The sequence below is a fragment of the Cervus canadensis genome, chromosome 2 (assembly GCF_019320065.1).
Source record: "Cervus canadensis isolate Bull #8, Minnesota chromosome 2, ASM1932006v1, whole genome shotgun sequence".
Classification (NCBI taxonomy): domain Eukaryota; kingdom Metazoa; phylum Chordata; class Mammalia; order Artiodactyla; family Cervidae; genus Cervus; species Cervus canadensis.
Genome location: NC_057387.1, coordinates 17,051,349 through 17,072,700, shown reverse-complemented (window position 1 = coordinate 17,072,700; position 21,352 = coordinate 17,051,349). Strand labels below are relative to the sequence as shown.

The following is a 21,352-nucleotide window of genomic DNA, read 5'->3' as shown; positions in this document are numbered from 1 at the left end:
CTTTTGTGTGAGCTGCACTGTTTACTGGTGCCCAAGGTAGGAAGAAAGTTAGCTTTGTTCTGGTAGTGAGGAGGGGAGATGAAGGAATAGATTTACTTGCCCATCTTATATTTCCCATATTCTTGGCATATTTAGCCTCTCTTCACCTGTTCCCAGTTATTTCCTTCTCTGCATACTGTGATGTGAAAGATACCAAGCTAAAGAAAGTCAGTTTTCTCTTGCTGTAGCTTTTAAAAAAAATTTCTTCTGGCACAAAGCTTACAAAGCTGTAGAAAGAAAAAGGAAGGTTTGTATTATGCTACAAACTTAAGAATAGCAACAAAATACCTGATGTACTTCATCCTGGGATGTGTGTTTGATAGACCCTTAATGACTGGAGGGAATGGACAAGGAAAGGAGGGAAGAAAGTCTTACATGTGTTATGTCTTACTGCTTAAAGTTGCAATTGTGATCTTGTGAAATCTGCATGATCCTGATGGAAGTGGAGAAGCAGCCTACCTTTGATCTCTCCTTGCTGGAAGGTAGGACAATGAAAGAAGAAATAGATGCCATTCAATTTCAAGGTACGTTTTCCATGTATAGCAATGAATGCCTGGCACAGTGAAAGGACAGGGACACTTACTGAAATTAGCTTCATGAACTCCAGGAGGCATAGAGATCCAGGAAAGTTCCCTCATTTTTGTCACTTGTATACATGGTAACCTGACCTAGTCATTTCTCTGGGTCTGAGAAAATGTGTGTTTTTGTTTTACTGAACACTACCACATCCATAGTTCTGCTGAGTCTTGAGTTGGGAGAGGGATTAAAGGGATGAACTGTCAAAGTTCATTCTCTTCACTTGGCTGGAGAAAGGAAAAGAGTGTAGAGATTTTTTTTCCTCTAGCATAACTTGGGAGTCAGAGGTAGTAATAAATGGTAGTAGGTTGTATGGCTAAAACAAATTTCCTCTTTAAAGTTTTTAATCTGTATGAATAATTAAAATTTATTTTGTCAATGAAATAGCCACCTGAGAGGATTTGGAGTCAATAAAGAATTATGTCTGAAGGGTCAGACTGCGTGATATTCACTAGTTTCCTCCTGAAAACTGGCATAGACTTACATTTGGCAGATGCTTGCCAAGGAGCACACATTAGGTCTTTGTTTTCTTTTGATAGTTTAGCTTAAGGGGTGAAGTAAGAGTGTTAGGTGGTCCTGTTTCTGGAAATGGAAGGAGGCAGTCTCAGAATGGGGAGAGTGGTGATGGAGTTGAGAGAGAAATTGCATAGCATGTAGTAGGTGATCACTGAGTGCACAGATTTTAGAGTGAGACAGTCCTGTATTAATTCCTGTGCCCTGGGGCAACCTTTAACCTCCTTATACATATTTGCTGGTGAGTAATCAGGGAATCTTTACCTGAAAGGGTTGTGTGAGGTTAGAAGCACCTTGTAAAGCCTAGCCCATCATACAAATTCTTTAAACAAATTTATTAAGAGCCTGTTATGTGCCTAATACTTTTTTTGTTGGGGTAAAAAGGACAAAGTCCTTACCATATTTATAGAGCTTGCATTCTGGTAGCACTTGGAAAGTATTACTTACTGTAAGTAATACTTTAAGTAAGGAAATATTACTTTCTACTGAGGAAGGCCTCAATAGGCTTGAAATTAAAAATGTCAAAGAGAGGCAAAAACCTGTATCAGTTACCGATTATGCAGACATGAAATGGTAAACCATTGTAAATGCCAGTGTCTTTTTTTATTTAATAGGGAAAACTGATTTACATTGATGCTCAGAGGACTCAACTACAAGTGTTTATGTACTCAGACTGGCCATCATCCTTTGCTTAAGAGCTGCATTGTTTAAAACCCACCTCCAGACCAAGTCTGTTTCTTGCCTTTCTTATCTTCACACTGTAGCCAAACATCTGTTGCCTCAACTTGTAGCCTTCTGTTCATCCAGTAAGTTAGGGGTGTTTGCTTGCCTCTCCCACAGGCTTTCTCTCATAGGTGTGACCTCCTACCCAATGGAAAGTCTGATTCGTCTACCTCCCCTAGTTAGTATGAAGTCACTAGTCCATTTGGACCAGTTTTGCCCTCATACTGTTTTGTGGACAGCCAGGGCCTGGGGAGCATTCCACTGTCCCATTCTGGACTTCCTTTCCACTCATCTCCTGGAGAGGAATCAAGATGTTCAAGGTATAGCACCCTCAGTTCTTGTGGCGCTTAAGGCCCTTCTGAACATACCTTGAAGGGTCACCAGGCTGGTGAACAGCATCATCCAGACTGTTCTCTCAGGAAACCTGAGCTGAGAACACATTTACTGTGGCCAAACTCAAGGTGTCCTCTGTGTTTCAGTACCATTACTGCAGTTGAGAAGAGAATCAGTGGATCAGGAGAAAGTTTTGAAAATTAATACCTCCTTTTGTATAATCTCAGGACATCTTTTTCATGATCTCCAAGGATACCTCTCAGTATAATTAGTTGCCCACATAAGTATTTTTTAACGTTTGTGGGTGGTGATGATGACGTACTTAAGCAACAGTACATAAATATAGAATCTATGTGTGTCACAGTGGGGATGCAAATCGGCCTACCTTGAAGGAACTCTAAAGGCCAGAGAGACAGCTAAAATAGCTTAGTTACCTTAGATTTGAGTGTCCCCAAATCTCATTTGAAAACCATCTTCTGGAGTGAGTCAAGCAGTTTAGTCTAAGTTAAAATCTTGGGTTTTGTAATAGGTCTGGATTTTTATTTACCACTATTTACTAGCTGAGTGAACTTAACATGGATTACCTTTGAGCTTGATCTGTCACATGACAAGAATACTGCCTACCTCAAAAGGCCATGAAAGTTAAATGAAATAATATATCAGCACAATGCCTGGCACACAGTAAACACTCAGTACATGGTAGACATTGTTTATTGGTATTATCTGTTACCTCTTTGGCTTATTTCACCTTCCAAAAAGAACCTTATTTCCACATTTGGTGAGCATCCATGTTTACTGACTGTAGTACTTAAGTATGCTGAGAGGATGAGAAAGGCTTTCTATCTTAAGGAGAACCATTGCAAGTATTAATAGAGATACTTAAGGAGTATTGAAGTGAAGTGAAGTCGCTCAGTTGTGTCCAACTGTTTGCAACCTCGTGGACTGTAGCCTACCAGGTTCCTTCGTCCATGCGATTCTCCAGGCAAGAATACTGGAGTGGGTTGCCATTTCCTTCTCCAGGGGATCTTCCCGACCCAGGGGTCGAACCCAGGTCTCTCGCATTGCAGGCAGACGCTTTAACCTCTGAGCCGTATTAGGACAACACAAGTACTGGATTGTAAGGACAGTGACTTCCTTATACTCCCATTCTATTCTCCAAGGCTTAGCACTGTGCCTGGGATATGCAATCAATCTGTTCAGATGAATAAAAGAGGAGTTTCCATTAGGGAGATTAACCAGAACAGTATTCACTTAAGTAGTAGAATGAAATTTCTTAGAGCACCTCCAGGGCCAGGCTAAACTAATTCACTGCCGCATGACAGTGAAAAGCCATCAAAACTCTGAATGGTGTGTAGTTTGTACAGATTTACGTTTTAGATGTCTGGTGGCAGTATGGATTAGAGGTAGAGATCGTATTTAGAGATGATGGACTATTTATTAGGCAGTAGCTAAATGCCAGGCCCTGAGGTAGGTGTAGGAGGTTAAATATTGAAAAAGACATAAGCAGATTTGAGATCTGAGGTTTACCACTTAGGAGACTATACTAACTGTGAGATGTTGAAGACCTGGAAAACACCTTTGGAAAGAAAGAAATGAATGTGGGAAAGAACTAGTACTTACTGACCGGATAGGGGAAGAGGAAAAAGGAGGAACCAAGGGTATGACTGAATCATGGACAAAAATATGGTCTCAGAGATAGGATTTTGAGTGAGGAAATGGGAGGGCATTCAAGAACAAGGAGTCCAGTTGTCAGGATTGATTTTTTAAATTGAAACTTAGGAAAGAGGTTAGAATTCATTTGTGGGTCAGTTGCAGGGTGTTGCAGGTTTAAATCATGAGGGTGGATGAGAAATTGGGAGAGAGAGTAGAAAGGACTGAAGGAGTGGGGAGTGAGTCTTGAATGAATTTTCATGTTTGAGAGGCGGGAGGAGGAAACAGGCAGAGGAAAGAAAAGAACAGCCAGAAAGGTAGAAAAACCAGAAAATAGTCACAGAAGCCAGTAGAGATGAAAGTTTGATAAGGGAGAGAATGGAAGTGCTGAATGTTAAGCTAGTTAGGTCAGATGGGAAGACACCAGAAAGCTAGGAAGAAAACAAATTCCCTTAGGCTGAAGTAGAAAATTTGGATTAACTAGTAACTGTAGGTGATGATGAAAAAATTTGTTAAAAGGCTCTGGGATAGGTTTTTATTTGGGGTGAAGTGTTAGTCAACCAGTCATGTCTGACTCTTTGTGACCCCATGGACTGTAGCCCACCAGGCTTCTCTGTCCATGGACTTCTCCAGGCAAGGATACTGAAGTGGGTTGCCATTCCCTTCTCCAGAGGATCTTTCCAGGAGTCAAACCCAGGTTTCCTGCATTGTAGGTAGATTCTGTTTGGGGGTGGGTAGGTGTTTGAGTAAGCTCCGGGAGTTGGTGATGGACAGGGAGGCCTGGCGTGCTGCGATTCATGGGGTCGCAAAGAGTTGGACACGACTGAGGGACTGAACTGAACTGAACTGAAGTGTAATTTAGATCTATTTTTCTTAAAGTCAAAAAGATAGTATGTGAAAGTTCATAAAAAATAATAGTGTGCTTTTATCCCCAGAGACAACCACTATCAACTCTTTTTTTTGTTTTTCATTTATTTTTATTAGTTGGAGGCTAATTACTTTACAATATTGTAGTGGTTTTTGCCATACTTTGACATGAATCAGCCATGGATTTACATGTGTTCCCCATCCTGAACCCCCCTCCCACCTCCCTCCCCATCCCATCCCTCTGGGTCATCCCAGTGCACCAGCCCTGACACTTGTCTCATGCATCCATCCTGGACTGGTGATCTGTTTCACACTTGATAATAGACACGTTTCAATGCTGTTCTCTCAGATCATCCCACCCTCGCCTTCTCCTATAGAGTCCAAAAGTCTGTTCTATACATTTGTGTCTCTTTTTCTGTCTTGCATATAGGGTTATCGTTACCATCTTTCTAAATTCCATATATATGTGTTAGTATTCTGTATTGGTATTTATCTTTCTGGCTTACTTCACTCTGTATAATGAGCTCCAGTTTCATCCATCTCATTAGAACTGATTCAAATATATTCTTTTTAATGGCTGAGTAATATTCCATTGTGTATATGTACCACAGCTTTCTTATCCATTCGTCTGCCAAGGGACATCTAGGTTGCTTCTGTATCCTGGCTATTGTAAACAGTGCTGCTATGAACATTGGGGTACACGTGTCTCTTTCAGTTCTGGTTTCCTCGGTGTGTACGCCCAGAAGTGGGATTGCTGGGTCATATGGCAGTTCTATTTCCAGTTTTTTAACAAATCTCCACACTGTTCTCCACAGTGGCTGTACTAGTTTGCATTCCCACCAACAGTGTAAGAGGGTTGCCTTTTCTCTGCACCTTCTCCAGCATTTATTGCTTATAGACTTTTGGATAGCAGCCATTCTGACTGGCATGTAATGGAACCTCATTGAGGTTTTGATTTGCATTTCTCTGATAATGAGTGATGTTGAGCATCTTTTCATGTGTTTGTTAGCCATCTCTATGTCTTCTTTGGAGAAATGTCTGTTTAGATCTTTGGCCCATTTTTTGATTGGGTCATTTATTTTTCTGGAATTGAGCTGCAGGAGTTGCTTGTGTATTTTTGAGATTAATCCTTTGTCTGTTGCTTCATTTGCTATTCTTTTTCTCCCATTCTGAAGGCTGTCTTTTCACCTTGCTTATAGTTTCCTTTGTTGTGCAAAAGCTTTTAAGTTTCATTAGGTCCCATTTGTTTATTTTTGCTTTTATTTCCAATATTCTGGGAGGTGGGTCACAGAGGATCTTGCTGTGATTTATGTCAGCGAGTGTTTTGCCTATGTTCTTCTCTAGGAGTTTTATAGTTTCTGGTCTTACATTTAGATCCTTAATCCATTTTGAGTTTATTTTTGTGTATGGTGTTAGAAAGTGTTCTAGTTTCATTCTTTTACAAGTGGTTGACCAGTTTTCCCAGCACCACTTGTTAAAGAGGTTGTCTTTTTTCCATTGTATATTCTTGCCTCCTTTGTTGAAGATAAGGTGTCCATAGATACGTGGATTTATCTCTGGGCTTTCTATTTTGTTCCATTGATTCTATATTTCTGTCTTTGTGCCAGTACCATACTGTCTTGATGACTGTGGCTTTGTAGTGGAGCCTGAAGTCAGGTAGGTTGATTCCTCCAGTTCCATTCTTCTTTCTCAAGATTGCTTTGGCTATTTGAGGTTTTTTGTATTTCCATACAAATTGTGAAATTTTGTTTGTTCTAGTTCTGTGAAAAATACTGTTGGTAGCTTGATAAGGATTGCATTGAATCTATAGATTGCTTTGGGTAGTATAGTCATTTTCACAATATTGATTCTTCCAATCCATGAACACGGTATATTTCTCCATCTGTTTGTGTCCTCTTTGATTTCTTTTCATCAGTGTTTTATAGTTTTCTATATATAGGTCTTTTGTTTCTTTAGGTAGATATACTCCTAAGTATTTTATTCTTTTGTTGCAATGGTGAATGGAATTGTGTCCTTAATTTCTCTTTTTGTTTTCTCATTGTTAGTGTATAGGAATGCAAGGGATTTCTGTGTGTTGATTTTATATCCTGCAACTTTACTATATTCATTGATTAGCTCTAGTAATTTTCTGGTAGAGTCTTTAGGGTTTTCTATGTAGAGGATCATGTCGTCTGCAAACAGTGAGAGTTTTACTTCTTCTTTTCCTATCTGGATTCCTTTTATTTCTTTTTCTGCTCTGATTGCTGTGGCCAAAACTTCCAAAACTATGTTGAATAGTAGTGGTGAGAGTGGGCACCCTTGTCTTGTTCCTGACTTTAGGGGAAATGCTCTCAATTTTCACCATTGAGGATAATGTTTGCTGTGGGTTTGTCATATATAGCTTTTATTATGTTGAGGTATGTTCCTTCTATTCCTTTTTTCTGGAGAGTTTTTACATTAATGATGTTGAATTTTGTCAAAGGCTTTTTCTGCATCTATTGAGATAATCATATGTTTTGTATCTTTCAATTTGTTAATGTGGTGTATTACATTGATTGATTTGCAGATGCTGAAGAATCCTTGCATCCCTGGGATAAAGCCCACTTGGTCATGATGTATAATCTTTTTAATATGTTGTTGGATTCTGTTTGCTAGAATTTTGTTAAGGATTTTTGTATCTATGTTCATCAGTGATATTGGCCTGTAGTTTCCTTTTTTTGTGGCATCTTTGTCTGATTTTGGAATTAGGGTGATGGTGACCTTATAGAATGATTTTGGAAGTTTACCTTCTTCTGCAATTTTCTGGACGAATTTGAGTAAGATAGGTGTTAGCTCTTCTCTAAATTTTTGGTAGAATTCAGCTGTGAAGCCATCTGGTCCTGGGCTTTTGTTTGCTGGAAGATTTCTGATTACAGTTTTGATTTCCATGCTTGTGATGGCTCTGTTAAGATCTTCTATTCCTTCCTGGTTCAGTTTTGGAAAGTTATACTTTTCTAAGAATTTGTCCATTTCTTCCAAGTTGTCCATTTTATTGGCATATACACTGTCAACTCTTTGAGGTGTTTTACCACATTCCTAACCAGAGCCCTAAGACTGCCACTTCTTAATGATAAAGTTTAGACATTGTCTACTGACTTTGTGTTACAGAAAATGAGGGTATAGTTCTCTTAAACCTCTACCCTTCTCTGCGTCTTTCAAAAATCATTATATCACAAATTTTATTTTTACATAATTTGAATTCTGTAAATGTTATTTATTACAGAGCCAAATTGTGAGCTATAATTGTGCTTCCTTTTGTGAAATTTCATGTTCCTGGAGATGATGATTATCTTGAACAGGCAGAGTTTTCCATATCCATATCTTTATCAGATCTCTCATAGACCTTCAGAAAGATGATCCGTCAATTCCATTTCACCCCCTAGAGATCTTTCTGAGCCCTCTATCATTTGCTTTCTTCACAACTAATTACCCTTTTTGGCCCTTTTTCATTCTAGAATTTCTTTTTCCCCTTCTCCATATTAATTTTCTCATTTTCTGGATCCCATTTTATCCGCTGTACTGATTCACTTTCTTGGTTTACTGAAGCACCTTTTTTTTTTTTTTTTTTTTTTTTTTTTTTTTTTTTTTTTTTTTTTTTTTTTTTTTTTGGAGTCATTGTGTGTCAAACTGAGTATTCTTTCCTCGTGTTTAACTGGTAGTTTGGTTGGGTATAGAATTCTAACTAGAACATAATTTACAGGTTTGAAGACTTGCTCCCTTGTCTGGGAATAGGAGGAAGTCATATATAAAGTTGAAGTTGGAGTGCCCATATTTAGGCTGTGCTAAAGCCTGGTGCCTCAGTGGTAAAGAATCTGCCTGCAGTGCAAAAGACGGTAGTTCCATCCCTGGGTTGGGAAGATCCCCTGGAGGAGGGCCTGGCAACCCACTCCAGTATTCTTGTTGGGAAAAATCTATGAACAGAGGAACCTGGCTGACTATGATCAGTGGGGTCGTGAAGAGTAGGACACGACTGAAACGACTGCACACATGCACACAAAGTAGTAACAAAGCAGGGGAACCTACACGCAGGAAATGTGCAGAGATGAGAGGGCTTGCCATCCTGAAAAGATTAAGGCAGTAACTCGGGTTCTGTTGGTTTTCTGGTTGCTGATTCCAGAACTCATGAGGGCTTGCTGTACTTATTATTATTCCCTGCCCCCCAAATCTGTGACAATTTGAGTGGGTTTCTGTTTCTTTTTTTTTTAATAGTTTTTTTTTTTTTTTTCTGATGAACGTTCTTAAGATTTATTCTTTTTTAAAAAAAACCAAAAATTTTTGTTGTGCTGGGTCTTTGTTGCTGCATGTGGGCTTTCCCTAGCTGTGATGAGCAGGGCTACTTTTTTTTTTTTTCTTTTCTTCGGGGCTACTCTTGATTGTGGTGCACAGGCTTCTCATTGTGGCTTCTTGTTGCAAAGCACAGGCTCTAGGCACACCAGCTTCAGTAGTTGCAGCACACAGGCTCAGTAGTTGCAGCTTGCAGGCTCTAGATTGTGGGCTCAGTAGTTGATGCACATGGACTTAGTTGCTCTGCAGCATGTAGGATCTGCCTGGACCAAGGATCAAACCCATGTCCCCTGCATTGGCAGGTGGATTCCTAGCCACTGTGCCACTAGGCAAGTCCAGGTTTCTATTTCTTATGACTAAATGCTCTTCAAGACACCTATCCATTTATAAATTAAAGACCAAATGAGATACCTTTGTATCCATGCTTTGAGGAAAGGCAGTATTTGCCAATGGGAGTGATGGCAAAGGATCTAAGTAATGGGAAGGAGTCTTTTTGCAAGGTTACCGCCTAGCCAGGACCTGAAATAACTACTTCTGTCTCTAACTGTTGACCCTGCTCACTATCCCACCTGGTGGCATTGGGATGATATCAGAAGCTCAGCTATGACTCACATAGACAAAAATGGCCCTGAAGGTGGATATCCAGCTTGCGGCTTCTGGCACAACATTGGTAGGTCTCACTGTCCAATGGAATGGCTTGGTTTATGGTGAACACCAACTGAGATTATACTTCACTAATACCATCTCTCCCAGGATCCTATTTAAGTCTCAGTTGCTTCAAGCTTGTCTCAGGGAAACAATCTCAAAACTTGTCCTTGCACAAAAAACACTATTTCCACCTCAGTCTCTTCTTTCTTAAGCCTTAGAGTTGCTTTCCCTCCTGGGAAGTTGAGCTGAGGGTGTGCATTCATTCTGGAATAGGAAGGAAAGTGTTAGCCGTGGAAGACAGGTATATACATGGTTAACTAAATCCACTCACATAAAAATGTTGAGGCAGAGATGGGGCTGCTCCCTAGACACTGAATACCACCCTGTTAGAAGAGTAACCTACAGACTATACCTGTATCTGAGGGAGGTCTGCAATCCCAGTTCTTCATTCATTCTGAAGTGGTTTATATTTTATTTCTGTTCTTCAACTTGAACTTCTGTAGGCCCTTTAACTATTAAAAAGTTCTTTTGTATATATTTATGGTATAGGCCTAGAGACTGGTATTATTTTTCCCATTTTACAGATAAACTGAGGCACAGAGTAGTTAAGTAGTTGCTAAAGTTGACAAATACTGGAATATCTGGATATCAAACCTGGATTTTATAAATTTATAGTATATAAGAGCCTAAGGGCCAGATTACCAGGCTTTTTTGCAACATATAGCAGAGGCAGTTGTCTGATGGGAAGGGCAATAGTATTAGTTCTTAAAAAAAAAAAAAGAAAAAAGAAAGGGAAGGGCAATAGTATTAGTTCTTAAAAAAAAAAAGAAACATTAACTGTATTTTTCACCCTTTCATTAGTGTCATGAAAAATGGGTCCTTTTCTTCCCCACCAGGAAAAAAAAAAATCATGGGTCCTATCCCTCATGAACCCAGGATTCTCCCTGATGACTGTCTCTGCTCTGGGGATCTTTCGATGGGCTGTGATCACCATGAAGCTAGATGTCCACAATTGCCAGAAGAATGGGTAGGGCACAGCAGCCTCTCCATCAGCTTGTTGCATGTTGTCAGCAGCCCCAGGAATAGCAGATGTTGGCTCTGCTGGTGTCCTTGGCCTCACTTTTCCTGAAAGCACAAGGGGATCTCCTACGCTAGGCCTGACAGAGATCCAAGACCATCTCCCTGCTTCCAGCAGCAACCTCACTTGGTTAGTCTGATGTAGGTTTCCTAAACCCTACCTTGTACATGCATTATTTTGCTAACGATGAATCTGTAGAAATGGCATTGCTGGTCAAAGGGTATATGTATTTGCAATTTTGAGAAAGTTGCCATATTGTCCTCCACAGAGGTTGCACCAGCATACCTTTCCACCAGCAACATACGAAATGTTTCCTCATACCCATGCCAACAACATGATGATAATTTGAGAAGTGAGAAATGGTCTTCATACAGTTCCAATTTACAGTTATCTTATCATGACCTAGGTTAAACACATTTTATATGTTCAAGAGACATTTGTTTATCCCTTTCTGTGAAATTGCTCATCTCCTATAGGGTTGATGTCCTTGGTCCATCCATGTTGCTGTAAATGGCGTTATTTCATCCTTTTTAATGCCTGAATAATATTCCATTGTGTATACATATGACATTTTCTTTATCCATTCCTCTGTCGACGGACATCTAGGTTGCTTCCAGTGACACTGATTTTATTTCATCCAAGAGCATGATATTCCTTACCATTTTTAAAAGTCTTGTGTTTTGATATGTGTGTCTGTCAGTCATGTTTAGAAGTTTTTAAAATAAAGGTCTTGTCCATTTCTTAAGTTTATTTCTTAGTATTTTATATTTTATGTCACTATTGAAAATGTATGTTCTTCCCATTGTATCCTTTATGTTTGTCATTTTAATTTTGTTATCATTCATTATATCTTTTATCTCTTCAGTGTTTTTCACACCTAAAAGACCAATGATGATTATATATTAATTTCATACCCAGTTACTGTCTCTTACTCAATTCTATTGTTTTTAATAATTTTTCATTGATTCTCTTGGATTTTCTAGTCATATAATCATCTTATGTGTAAACAGTGATAATTGCTTCATTTTCTATTTTTATATTTCTGATTTCTTTTTCCTGTCTAATTGTGTTGGCTGATATCTTCAGAAAATATTAAATAATAGTGGTGATAATGAGTCCTGTCTTTTTCCTTAGTTTAATGGGGGATTCTTCAATTGTTTCCTTATTAAGCATTGTGCTAGCTATTTTATTATGTTAAGGAATATATGTTTATTTCTATTTTATTGAATTTTTAAGATATCAAGAATAAATATTGAATACTTTATTAATTGCCTTTAACCATCAAAAAAAAGTTCATTTGTACCATTTTTATTTTTAGATTCCACATACAAGTGATATCATATGGTATTTGTTTTTCTCTGTGTTGACTCAAAAAAAATACACAGTTGTGACAGTTGTGAGTTTACTTTATTTGGGGCAAAATGAGGACTGCAACCCAGGAAACTGCACCTCAGATAGCTCTTTGAGAACTACTCTATAAAGAGGCAGGGGGGAAGAGGCAGGGAAAATAAGTTATTTTGGTGAAGAGAATACATGCAATCAAGCACATGTTTTTCCAGAAGATTTCCGCTTGTCTCGTGAAGGTTTCTGCTAGTCATGAAGAATAGCTGTCACCATGAAGGATTTTAGTGCATTCCTAGATCTGAGGAGATACAAGAATTGGACTCATAAAATCGACTCCTGAAAATATCTTACTATCTGTTAAATAGTTAGGAAGACCAGTTTTCCCTTGAGTCTACAGTGTCTCATTTCTGTTCTCCTCCCTGAACCCCTTTCAGGGGGTGTTGAAAATCAGCAGCTGTAGCAGCACATGATTTAATCCTTGTAGAGGTAAATGGCAAGTACCAATTTGTGGTTGACATCTGTCTGACTTACTTCATTCAGTATGACAATCTCCAGATTCATCTGCACTGCTGCAGATGGCATTGTTTTTTTTTAAATTACTGTAATATTTCATTGTAAATATGTACCACATCTTCTATCCACTCCTCTGTCAGTGGACATTTAAGTTGCTTCCATGTCTTGGCTTTTGCATATAGTGCTGCCATGAACATTGAGTTGCATGTGTCTTTTTGAAGTATGTTTTTCTCCAGATATATGCCTGGGAGTGGGATTACTGGATCATATGGTAGTTCAGTATTTCATGTTTTAAGGACTTTTCATACTGTTGTCCATAACAATTGTACCAATTTATATTCCCACCAACCATGTAGGAGGGTTCCCTTTACTCCACACCCTCTCCAGCACTTATTTTTGTAGATTTTTTCATGATGGCCATTCTGACTGGTGTGGGTGATACCTCATTGTGGTTTTGATTTGCATTTCTCTACTAATTAGTAACATTGAGCATCTTTTCATGTGCTTTTTGGCCATCTGTATGTCTTCCTTGGAGAAATGTCTATTTAGATTTTCCATCCATTTTTTGATGGGGTGTTTTGTTTGTTTTTTATATTGAGCTATGCATCTGGTCCCATCACCTCATGGGAAATGGATGGGGAGACAGTGGAAACAGTGTCAGACTTTATTTCTAGGGGGCTCCAAAATCACTGCAGATGGTGACTGCAGCCATGAAATTAAAAGACGCTTACCCCTTGGAAGGAAAGTTATGACCAACCTAGATAGCATATTAAAAAGCAGAGACATTACTTTGCCAACAAAGGTCCATCTAGTCAAGGCTATGGTTTTTCCAGTGGTCATGTATGGATGTGAGAGTTGGACTGTGAAGAAAGCTGAGCGCTGAAAAATTGATGCTTTTGAACTGTGGTGTTGGAGAAGACTCTTGAGAGTCCCTTGGACTTCGAGGAGATCCAACCAGTCCATCCTAAAGGAGATCAGTCCTGGGTGTTCATTGGAAGGACTGATGCTGAAGCTGAAACTCCAGTACTTTGGCCACCTCATGCAAAGAGTTGACTCATTGGAAAAGACCCTGATGCTGGGAGGGATTGGGGGCAGGAGGAGAAGGGGACGACAGAGAATGAGATGGCTGGATGGCATCACCAACTCGATGGACATGAGTTTGAATAGACTCCGGGAGTTGGTGATGGACTGGGAGGCCTGGAATGCTGTGATTCATGGGGTCGCAAAGAGTTGGACACGACTGAACGACTGAACTGAACTGATGTGAGTTGTTTGTATATTTTGGAGATGAATCTCTTGTCACATCATTTACAAATATTTTCTTTCATTCTATATGTTGTCTTTTCATGTTGTTTATGGTTTCCTGATTTCAACTCTTGATGAATGTTTGCTTGGCTTGTCTCAGGTCCTCCCCTGAACTTTATTTCCTCATTTGTAAGTGAGGAGGCTGCCTACTTCTAAATACTGAAAAAACAAACATACAGATTTGAACCTGGCTTTCTCCCCAGTTGAAAGATTTCAGTGACTCCATGTGGTGGGTGTTTGTCATTCTTGTGGCTACTCAATAGTATCTTTTGATGGAACCAGCTGCTCCTCCTTTCTCCCCTCATTATCTCCCTGTGAGAGTGTTGGTAGAAGGCAGAGCCCTGATTTCCTTCCAGGAGCCCAAAAGACCAGATACACCTTTTCCCCACCCTCTGAAAGATGGAATTGGACTAATAGGATGTTCCCATCAGGTCTTTGGCTCTTGAGGGTATGATGAAAAAATGAGGTGACAGTGGAATAATACTGGCGAGATTTCTTCCAAGTCTAGTACCTGCTCACTGTCCTACCCTTATCATGATGTTGTAGCCAAGTTCAGTTTAGTTCAGTCACTCAGTCATGTCCGACTCTTGGCGACCCCATGGACTGCAGCACACCAGGCCTCTCTGTCCATCACCAACTCCTGGAGTTTACCCAAACTCATGTCCATTAAGTCCGTGATGCCATCCAACCATCTCATCCTCTGTCGTCCCCTTCAATACCCCGAAGATATTTTACAGCTGCATATTTCTATCCATGATGTTTACTTCTCCAGAGATACTTTCCTTTCTTTCTTTGCCTGTAAACTCTTAATTATCCTTTAAATTTCAGACCATGTCCCTAAGGGGGTGGGGAACACAATAAAATAAAGATAAACTAGTTGAATAAAAGGAAAAAGAAAGTAAAAATTAGGAATAAAAATCATAAATATCAAAGGAATTAAAAATTATAAAGGGTATTTTTCTAGCATTGTATGCTGACAAGTTAGAAAAACAGAAATTTCTATAAAATACAAATAACCAAAACTGAGTCAAAAAGAAAGAAAAAACCTAAAAGGCCAAATAACCATGGGAAAAATTGAGAGTATTATTTGGTACTATCTTTTCAGAAAGCACTACTTTGGATTCTGATGCTATTCAAATTGGCAGCATAGAAGAAGGAAGAAATCTCATTTCTTTTTACTAATACCTTCCTTGGTGGCTTAGACATTAAAGAATCCACCTGTAATGCAGGAGACCTGGGTTTGATTCCTGGGTGGTGAATATCCCCTGGAGAAGGAAATGGCAACCCATTCCAGTATTCTTGCCTGAAGGATTCCATGGATAGAGGAGCCTTGCAGGCTATAATCCATGGGATTGCAAAGAGCTGGACACAATTGAGTGACTAACACTTTGACTTTTCACTTTCTAATCCTAAAAGAAAGCATATAAAGGTCTACAGGCCAATCTCACTTATTCATGTGAAAGTACTAAATATTCACCTGGAAATACAAAAGAAAAAAATAACAAACCAATTCAGCAGGATATTAAAAATGTAATGTTGTTAGTCATTCACTTATGACTCTTTGGGACCCTATGGACTATAGTCCACCAGGCTCCTCTGTCCATAGAATTCTCCAGGCAAGAATACTGGAGTGGGTAGCCATTCCCTTCTGGAGAGGATCTTCCTGAACCCAGGGATCAAAGTTGGGCCCACCTTGCAGGTGGATTCTTTACTACTGAGCCACCAAGAAAGCCCATTGGGTCTCATTACCAAGCATTATCTGATTGGAAAAGAAAGATAAAAAGGACTGCAGTGATTCTTTCCACCAAAGGATGTGGTTAAGTCCAGCAGCTTGTGTCCAACTCTTGATCCCAAAATTTACTTGTGTGACAAGTAAGTTTCTTAGGCTCCTGGGACAGGCACTACACTAAGTCCTTAATAAATGAATATCTTTGACAAACCTGAACACCTATGATGTGTCAGGCAACATAGGGCACAGAAAGATAACTAAAATGCAAAGACAAACTATTTTAGTGGTTAAATGCAGCCTGTAGAATTAGGACAGGTTTGTGATCTAGCTTGGACAATTATCAGCTGTATAATGTTGGGCAAGTTTTTAAATCTTTCTGAAAATCAGTTTATTGATCTATAAAATGGTGATGATAATATTCTCTTCCCAGATTTGTTGTTTGGGTTAAACAAAGCAACCTGTGTAAACCATATATTATAGCACCTGGCATAGAGTAAGGGCTCAAAAAATGTTAACCATGATTATGTTTTTAATGGTTCCTCACATTTGAGACAATTTACAGTGTCTCAAGCACATACACATACATGACTGGTGTTTAGTTCTTTTTTGTTAACTTTACATTTAAAGAATTTAAAAAGTTTTGGCTGTGCTGGGTCTTTGTTGCTTTATGTGGGCTTTCTCTAGTTGTGATGTGTGGGCTTCTCATTGTGGTGGCTTCTTTTGTTGCTGAGCACCGGCTCTAGGGTGTACAGGCTTTGGTAGTTGTGGCGAAGGGGCTTAGTTGCTCCGCAGCCTGTGGAATCTTCTTGAACCAGGAGTTGAACCCATGCCCCATGCGTTGGCAGGTGGGTTCTTAGCCTCTTAGACCACCAGGGAAGACCTGTGTTTGGTTCTTATCAAACACTGAGGTATTATGGTTATTTAAAAATTTGTCATTTGAGCTAAAGCACATGGAGGCTTAGAGAGGCATTGTGATCACTTTAAAATCACAGCTTCTAAGTAGGGGAGCAAGGATTCTAACTCCTAAATTATGAGGTCTTTCTCTTGGAATTTTATTTGCTTCTTTTCTCCCACCCATCCAGCCATTCAGGAACAGCTGCAACACAAGGGACTGATAACAATAATAAGGTTGTAAAGTGTATCAAGGAATAGGGATGGAGAAATTCTAGATGAGGGATCTGGAAAGGCTTCAAGGTGACAGTGGAATTAGGCCTTGATAGATGTTTGCTGGTGCCTTATGGGTGGTGAGTGGACTGGGGGAGATTTGGCTTCCAGACCTGGCTCTGCATTGGGCTTTCCTCATGACTCAGTGGTAAAGAACCTGCCTGCCAATGCAGGAGACACAGGTTCGATCCCTGGGTTGGGAAGATCCCCTGGAGAAGAAAATGGCAACCTACTGCAGTATTCTTGCCTGGGACAGGGAGAATACTGTCCCCTCCCCTCCCACAGACAAGGGAGCCTGGGAGGCTACCCTCCGTGAGGCCGCAAAAGAGTCCGACAGGACTTGATGAATAAACAACCTGGCTCTGCACTAGCTAGCTGTGAGATACTGAGGTCATATCCCTTTTCCAGGCACGTTCCCTAAGGGACTGGTGCAGCAGGACAGGAGGGGGCAGTGCAGGGACTGCTTCCAAGAAGAGAGCGGCAGACAAGTCTGGCAGGCTTGCCAGAGGTGATACAAGAGTCACCGGGCTTCGTGGTGCCTAGGGCCGAGCTGGAGCAGAGCGTGTAAGTCTGTCATGGGCCGTTATGGAGGGCTGTGGGGAGGCGGTGTCCATGGGACAAGGATGCTCTTGGAATAAGTCACCTTGGTGCTTGTGAGCATCCTGGTGTGATGCAGGCAGAGCCCTGCTGTTTCTGCACTCTGACCGCTAGAGGGCGCTGCCTTCCGGTTGAAGCCTGCCTGAGCCCAGGCTTTGGCCCCCTGAGCCGGGCGCGGGGTGGAGCTTGCGGGTTCACCCGTGAAAACCTAAACTAGGGGCAGAGGTCTAGGGTGGGGATATGCAGGCCTGATGGGTCCTGGGGTCACAGCCTGTACTAGAGTTGCAGCTGGCACTAAATAGCAGGAAAAGTGGTGGGGCGGGAAGTCTGGGGACATTCTGGGTCCACCACATGTGTGGGGACAAGTCTTATTTCCCTCACAGAGCAGAACGGGCAAAGACATGGATGCTGACTAGGTTGGCACCAGACTGGCACCCTCACCTTTTGGCCTTTTCCCGGGGTTTCCTGAACTCCCTTGGCTGCCTAGGGCCTGTGGACTCTCAGCATGGAGTGACCTCAGCCGCAGCCAGAGGGCATGGACTCCTTTCCCTGACCTTTTCAAATGGGAGATGGCTGAGTCCTGGTTTCAGATGCAAGCTTCCTGTGATGGAAGGCACGTTCCTAAATCAGGCTCACATTCCTCTTGTGTTTCAAGCTGCATCATGGGCATGTGATGATTAAATGGCACGTGAAGCTGTACCCGAGGTTTTCTGGTACATGTGGACTGTTACTGGTGGGGACAAGACTGTAAGGAAGAGACTCCATTCTCTCCTCTCCCAAAGCCCAGACCTAGCCTCTCAGAGGAGCTGGAAGGTTAGCAATCCACTTCACAAACACCTCTGTTTGCAGATCTCCCACAACATTGAAAATAATGCTTGAGACCCAGAGACAGGATTTCATCAGTCACCATAACTTCCTTAGGGTAGAGGCAGAGTTGTCAGTCAGGAGACCCTTGGATCACTTGTCTGCTTTCTCAGGCCTCCTATTCTGACCCCTCTCAACACACTAGAGCAGGGCTTCTCGACCTTAACATAAACGTGCTATCAACACTTCTGTTGTCTGGTGAAGCCTGTGGATCTTCTTCTCAAAATAACGTTTAAAAATTCATAAAATATATAGAATAACAAAGGAAACAAATTATATAAAAACAGTTGTCCAAACATTAGAAGAATGTGTGATAGAGTGGTGTATGGGTTTCTTTGGAAGTAGCATCAGTCTAAATAAACAATTGTAATTTAACAGAAGTGATGAGCATATATGACATATTAAAAAATCTACAACAACTCTAAAGAGATTTGTAAATAACTAATTTCTATTGATGGCGAATTCTAATGTGGTTTGTTGCCTACATTCATAATGGAAGCAAATGCTAATTTTTAACTAGAGATTGGTGAAGATAAAAATGTAACATTTCTCCCTAATTCACGATCTCATGAGTGAATCCATGCACTCCCCAGTTAAAAGGTCCTGCAGGACTGGCTCCTTATTTTGCCTGTGGGGAAACTGAGGCAACCAGGTCTCCTGATTCCTAGGTGAAGGGTCTTCCCACTAAAGTGCAGAACTCTGGAACCTGGGGAGAACTATCTCCAAACCACTATCTTCACTCCGGAATTTCCAGGTTTACTCTGCCAGAAACATGCCAGTGGCCAAAGCCCCCCTTGTTTGCATCACCCCCAGAGCCTACATCTGGGATGTGAGCTCCCCTCAAGGCACTTCACAGGGCCAGCTCCAAGCTCCATGGAGCCTAGTGTCTTTTCCCAGGCTGGGCTTGGGATCCAGAGGAGAATTGATTCAAGCCGTGGTAACTTTCCTCTGCTATCTCCTTTTTATTGATAAGAACGACCCTTTGTCATTCATTCCTCAAGACTGAACAGAAGAAAGGAGCCTGGAGGACTTAGAACTGCATAAGCAATTTAGACTTTGTCAGGTACAGTTACTTCAAGGAGTTCACCTGGCTTTCCCTCCCATGCACACACAGTTTGGTTCCTTCCCATTTGAGGAAATTGTCAGGACAGGGTGTACCCCTGAATGCCTCCTGGGGAAGATTGAGCACGCCGGCTTCATGGGTGTGAGGGACACTTCTCTTCCCAGGCTCTTGAGGGCAAAGAACATTCAAGACCTTGCCTGACCAGTCCTGTCGACTGTCCCATCCCTGCTCCCAGACCCCAGGTCCCCAGTGGGCCTCTTTACCTCAGGACAGAAGTTCTTTCCTGCTCTCAGGCTGGGGGCTCTGGTGAAAGCTCTTTGAGCTCTCAGCCCTCAACTTGCTCTTCATTTTTGTTGAAACCCCATCCCCCTCTTCTGTCATTGCTGGTGCCCTCATTACTGCTATATATGGTCTTTTAACGCCAGAGAATGAGTTCTTTATTAGCAGTCACGGGTCTTTCTGTTTTTCTCCTCCTCCTCCACTCCCACTGTGAAATCTTTTCTTCTCTGTCTCCTCTACCTCCTTCTCTACCACTTTCTCTTTTTCCTGTCTTTTGTGTGTATGTGTGTGTGTGTGTGTGTGTGTGTTAGAAATAGACTAAGGTGCTGAAAAGGCTGAGAAAAAACACTCTATTTTCTTCACCTTGAGGGACAAAGATTTTTCACTTGGTAGCTTACTATAAGGATAAGACTGAAATTAGAATATCTTAATATCTTGAAGATATAAGGACAAAATGTGCCCTCAAGTATAAAGTAAGGTGCCTAGTCTTTTCTTGAGAGAAGACTTGTTTAGGAGTAGGACACCAAGGTCCTGATAAAGACATTGGGATCTGGGGTCAATCTCCTCTGGGAAGGCCCTTACCAGGTTATTCTTTCTTTTTCCTCAGCTGTGAAGGTGCCAAAAATTGATTCGTGGGTGCATCCTGACCCAGACTAAGTGATGGCATTTTTATGTCTTTATTCTCTATGCTTTTACTTTTTACTTTCCAGGTGGGCCTGTTAATCTATGTGGGCCTGCTTCTGCTGACTCCAAAAATCCTGAGTCTGCTGTTTGACTCTCCAGACAACGCCTTCCTGTCCTGGGCTCATTCCTTGGCCACATTCCACAATCAGTCTAATTACTGGGTCTTGGCTCAGATGGTAAAGAAACCACCTGCAATGTGAGACCCCTGGGTTCGATCCCTGGGTTGGGAAGATCCCCTGGAGGAGGGCATGGCAACCCACTCCAGTATTCTTGCCTGGAGAATTCCATGGACAGAGGAGCCTGGTGGGCTATAGTCCATAGGGTTGCAAAGAGTCAGACATGACTGAGCGACTAAGCACAGCACAGGACAGAGAACAGAGCTGCTTCAGGATGAAGGGGAAGATGGGCCAGGAGTGATGCAGGGAGGCTGGGGGAGCAAGGGCGATGAGGGGTGATGGCAGTCAAATGGTCCTATGCGTAGAGGTGAGGGGGTGGGCGACTGACCTTATTTCTTCACTCATGACCCCCTCACCCATTTCTATTCTGTTCTGTTCCTCCTTGGTTGTTGATGGCCGGGGAGACTGCGGCGATTATTCCTAAACTCTAGATTGTGTACTTTGGTAGAAAGAGCCTTGGTCTGAGAACGAGAAACTCTAACCTCTGCAAGACTGGGCCAGGCCCTGTGCCAGAAGGGACCCAGCATGACAGGAAGTCCCCTGGCTCTGCAGCAAACTCTACCATGATCGCCAACCAGTGCTGGGCTACCCAGGGGCCCTAATCGGGGTGGGGGAAGATTTTCATGACCAGAGTCCCTCTCCACTTGTGTGGACAGGCAATTCCTCTTTTGTAGTACTCTGTGCCCCACCCCCAAATAGTAACAGGACTTCTGGAGTTTGAGGTCCTTTCAATGGACAAGGAAACGATTGTCTGGGCATTGTCAGGTAAGACATACATCAGGAACATCTTGTTATTCCATCGAAGTATTCAGCTTTCAGTATTCCGAATGAATCAATTTCAGGAGCCTGTGGTATAGAAATCCTTGTTGAGAAGGGGGGTCTTTCATCCCCTTTCCATGTCTCTC

General features: G+C 41.4%; 1 protein-coding gene across 1 annotated transcript; it reads right to left on the bottom strand.

The window, feature by feature from the left end:
• Nucleotides 1–258: 258 nt before the first annotated feature.
• CD160 (CD160 molecule) lies at nt 259–21,012 on the bottom strand. Its single transcript, XM_043445953.1, is given in 6 exon segments — nt 259–266; nt 2,220–2,261; nt 2,264–2,338; nt 9,616–9,832; nt 17,428–17,566; nt 20,930–21,012. Coding segments are annotated over 6 exon segments (564 nt in total).
• Nucleotides 21,013–21,352: the final 340 nt, after the last annotated feature.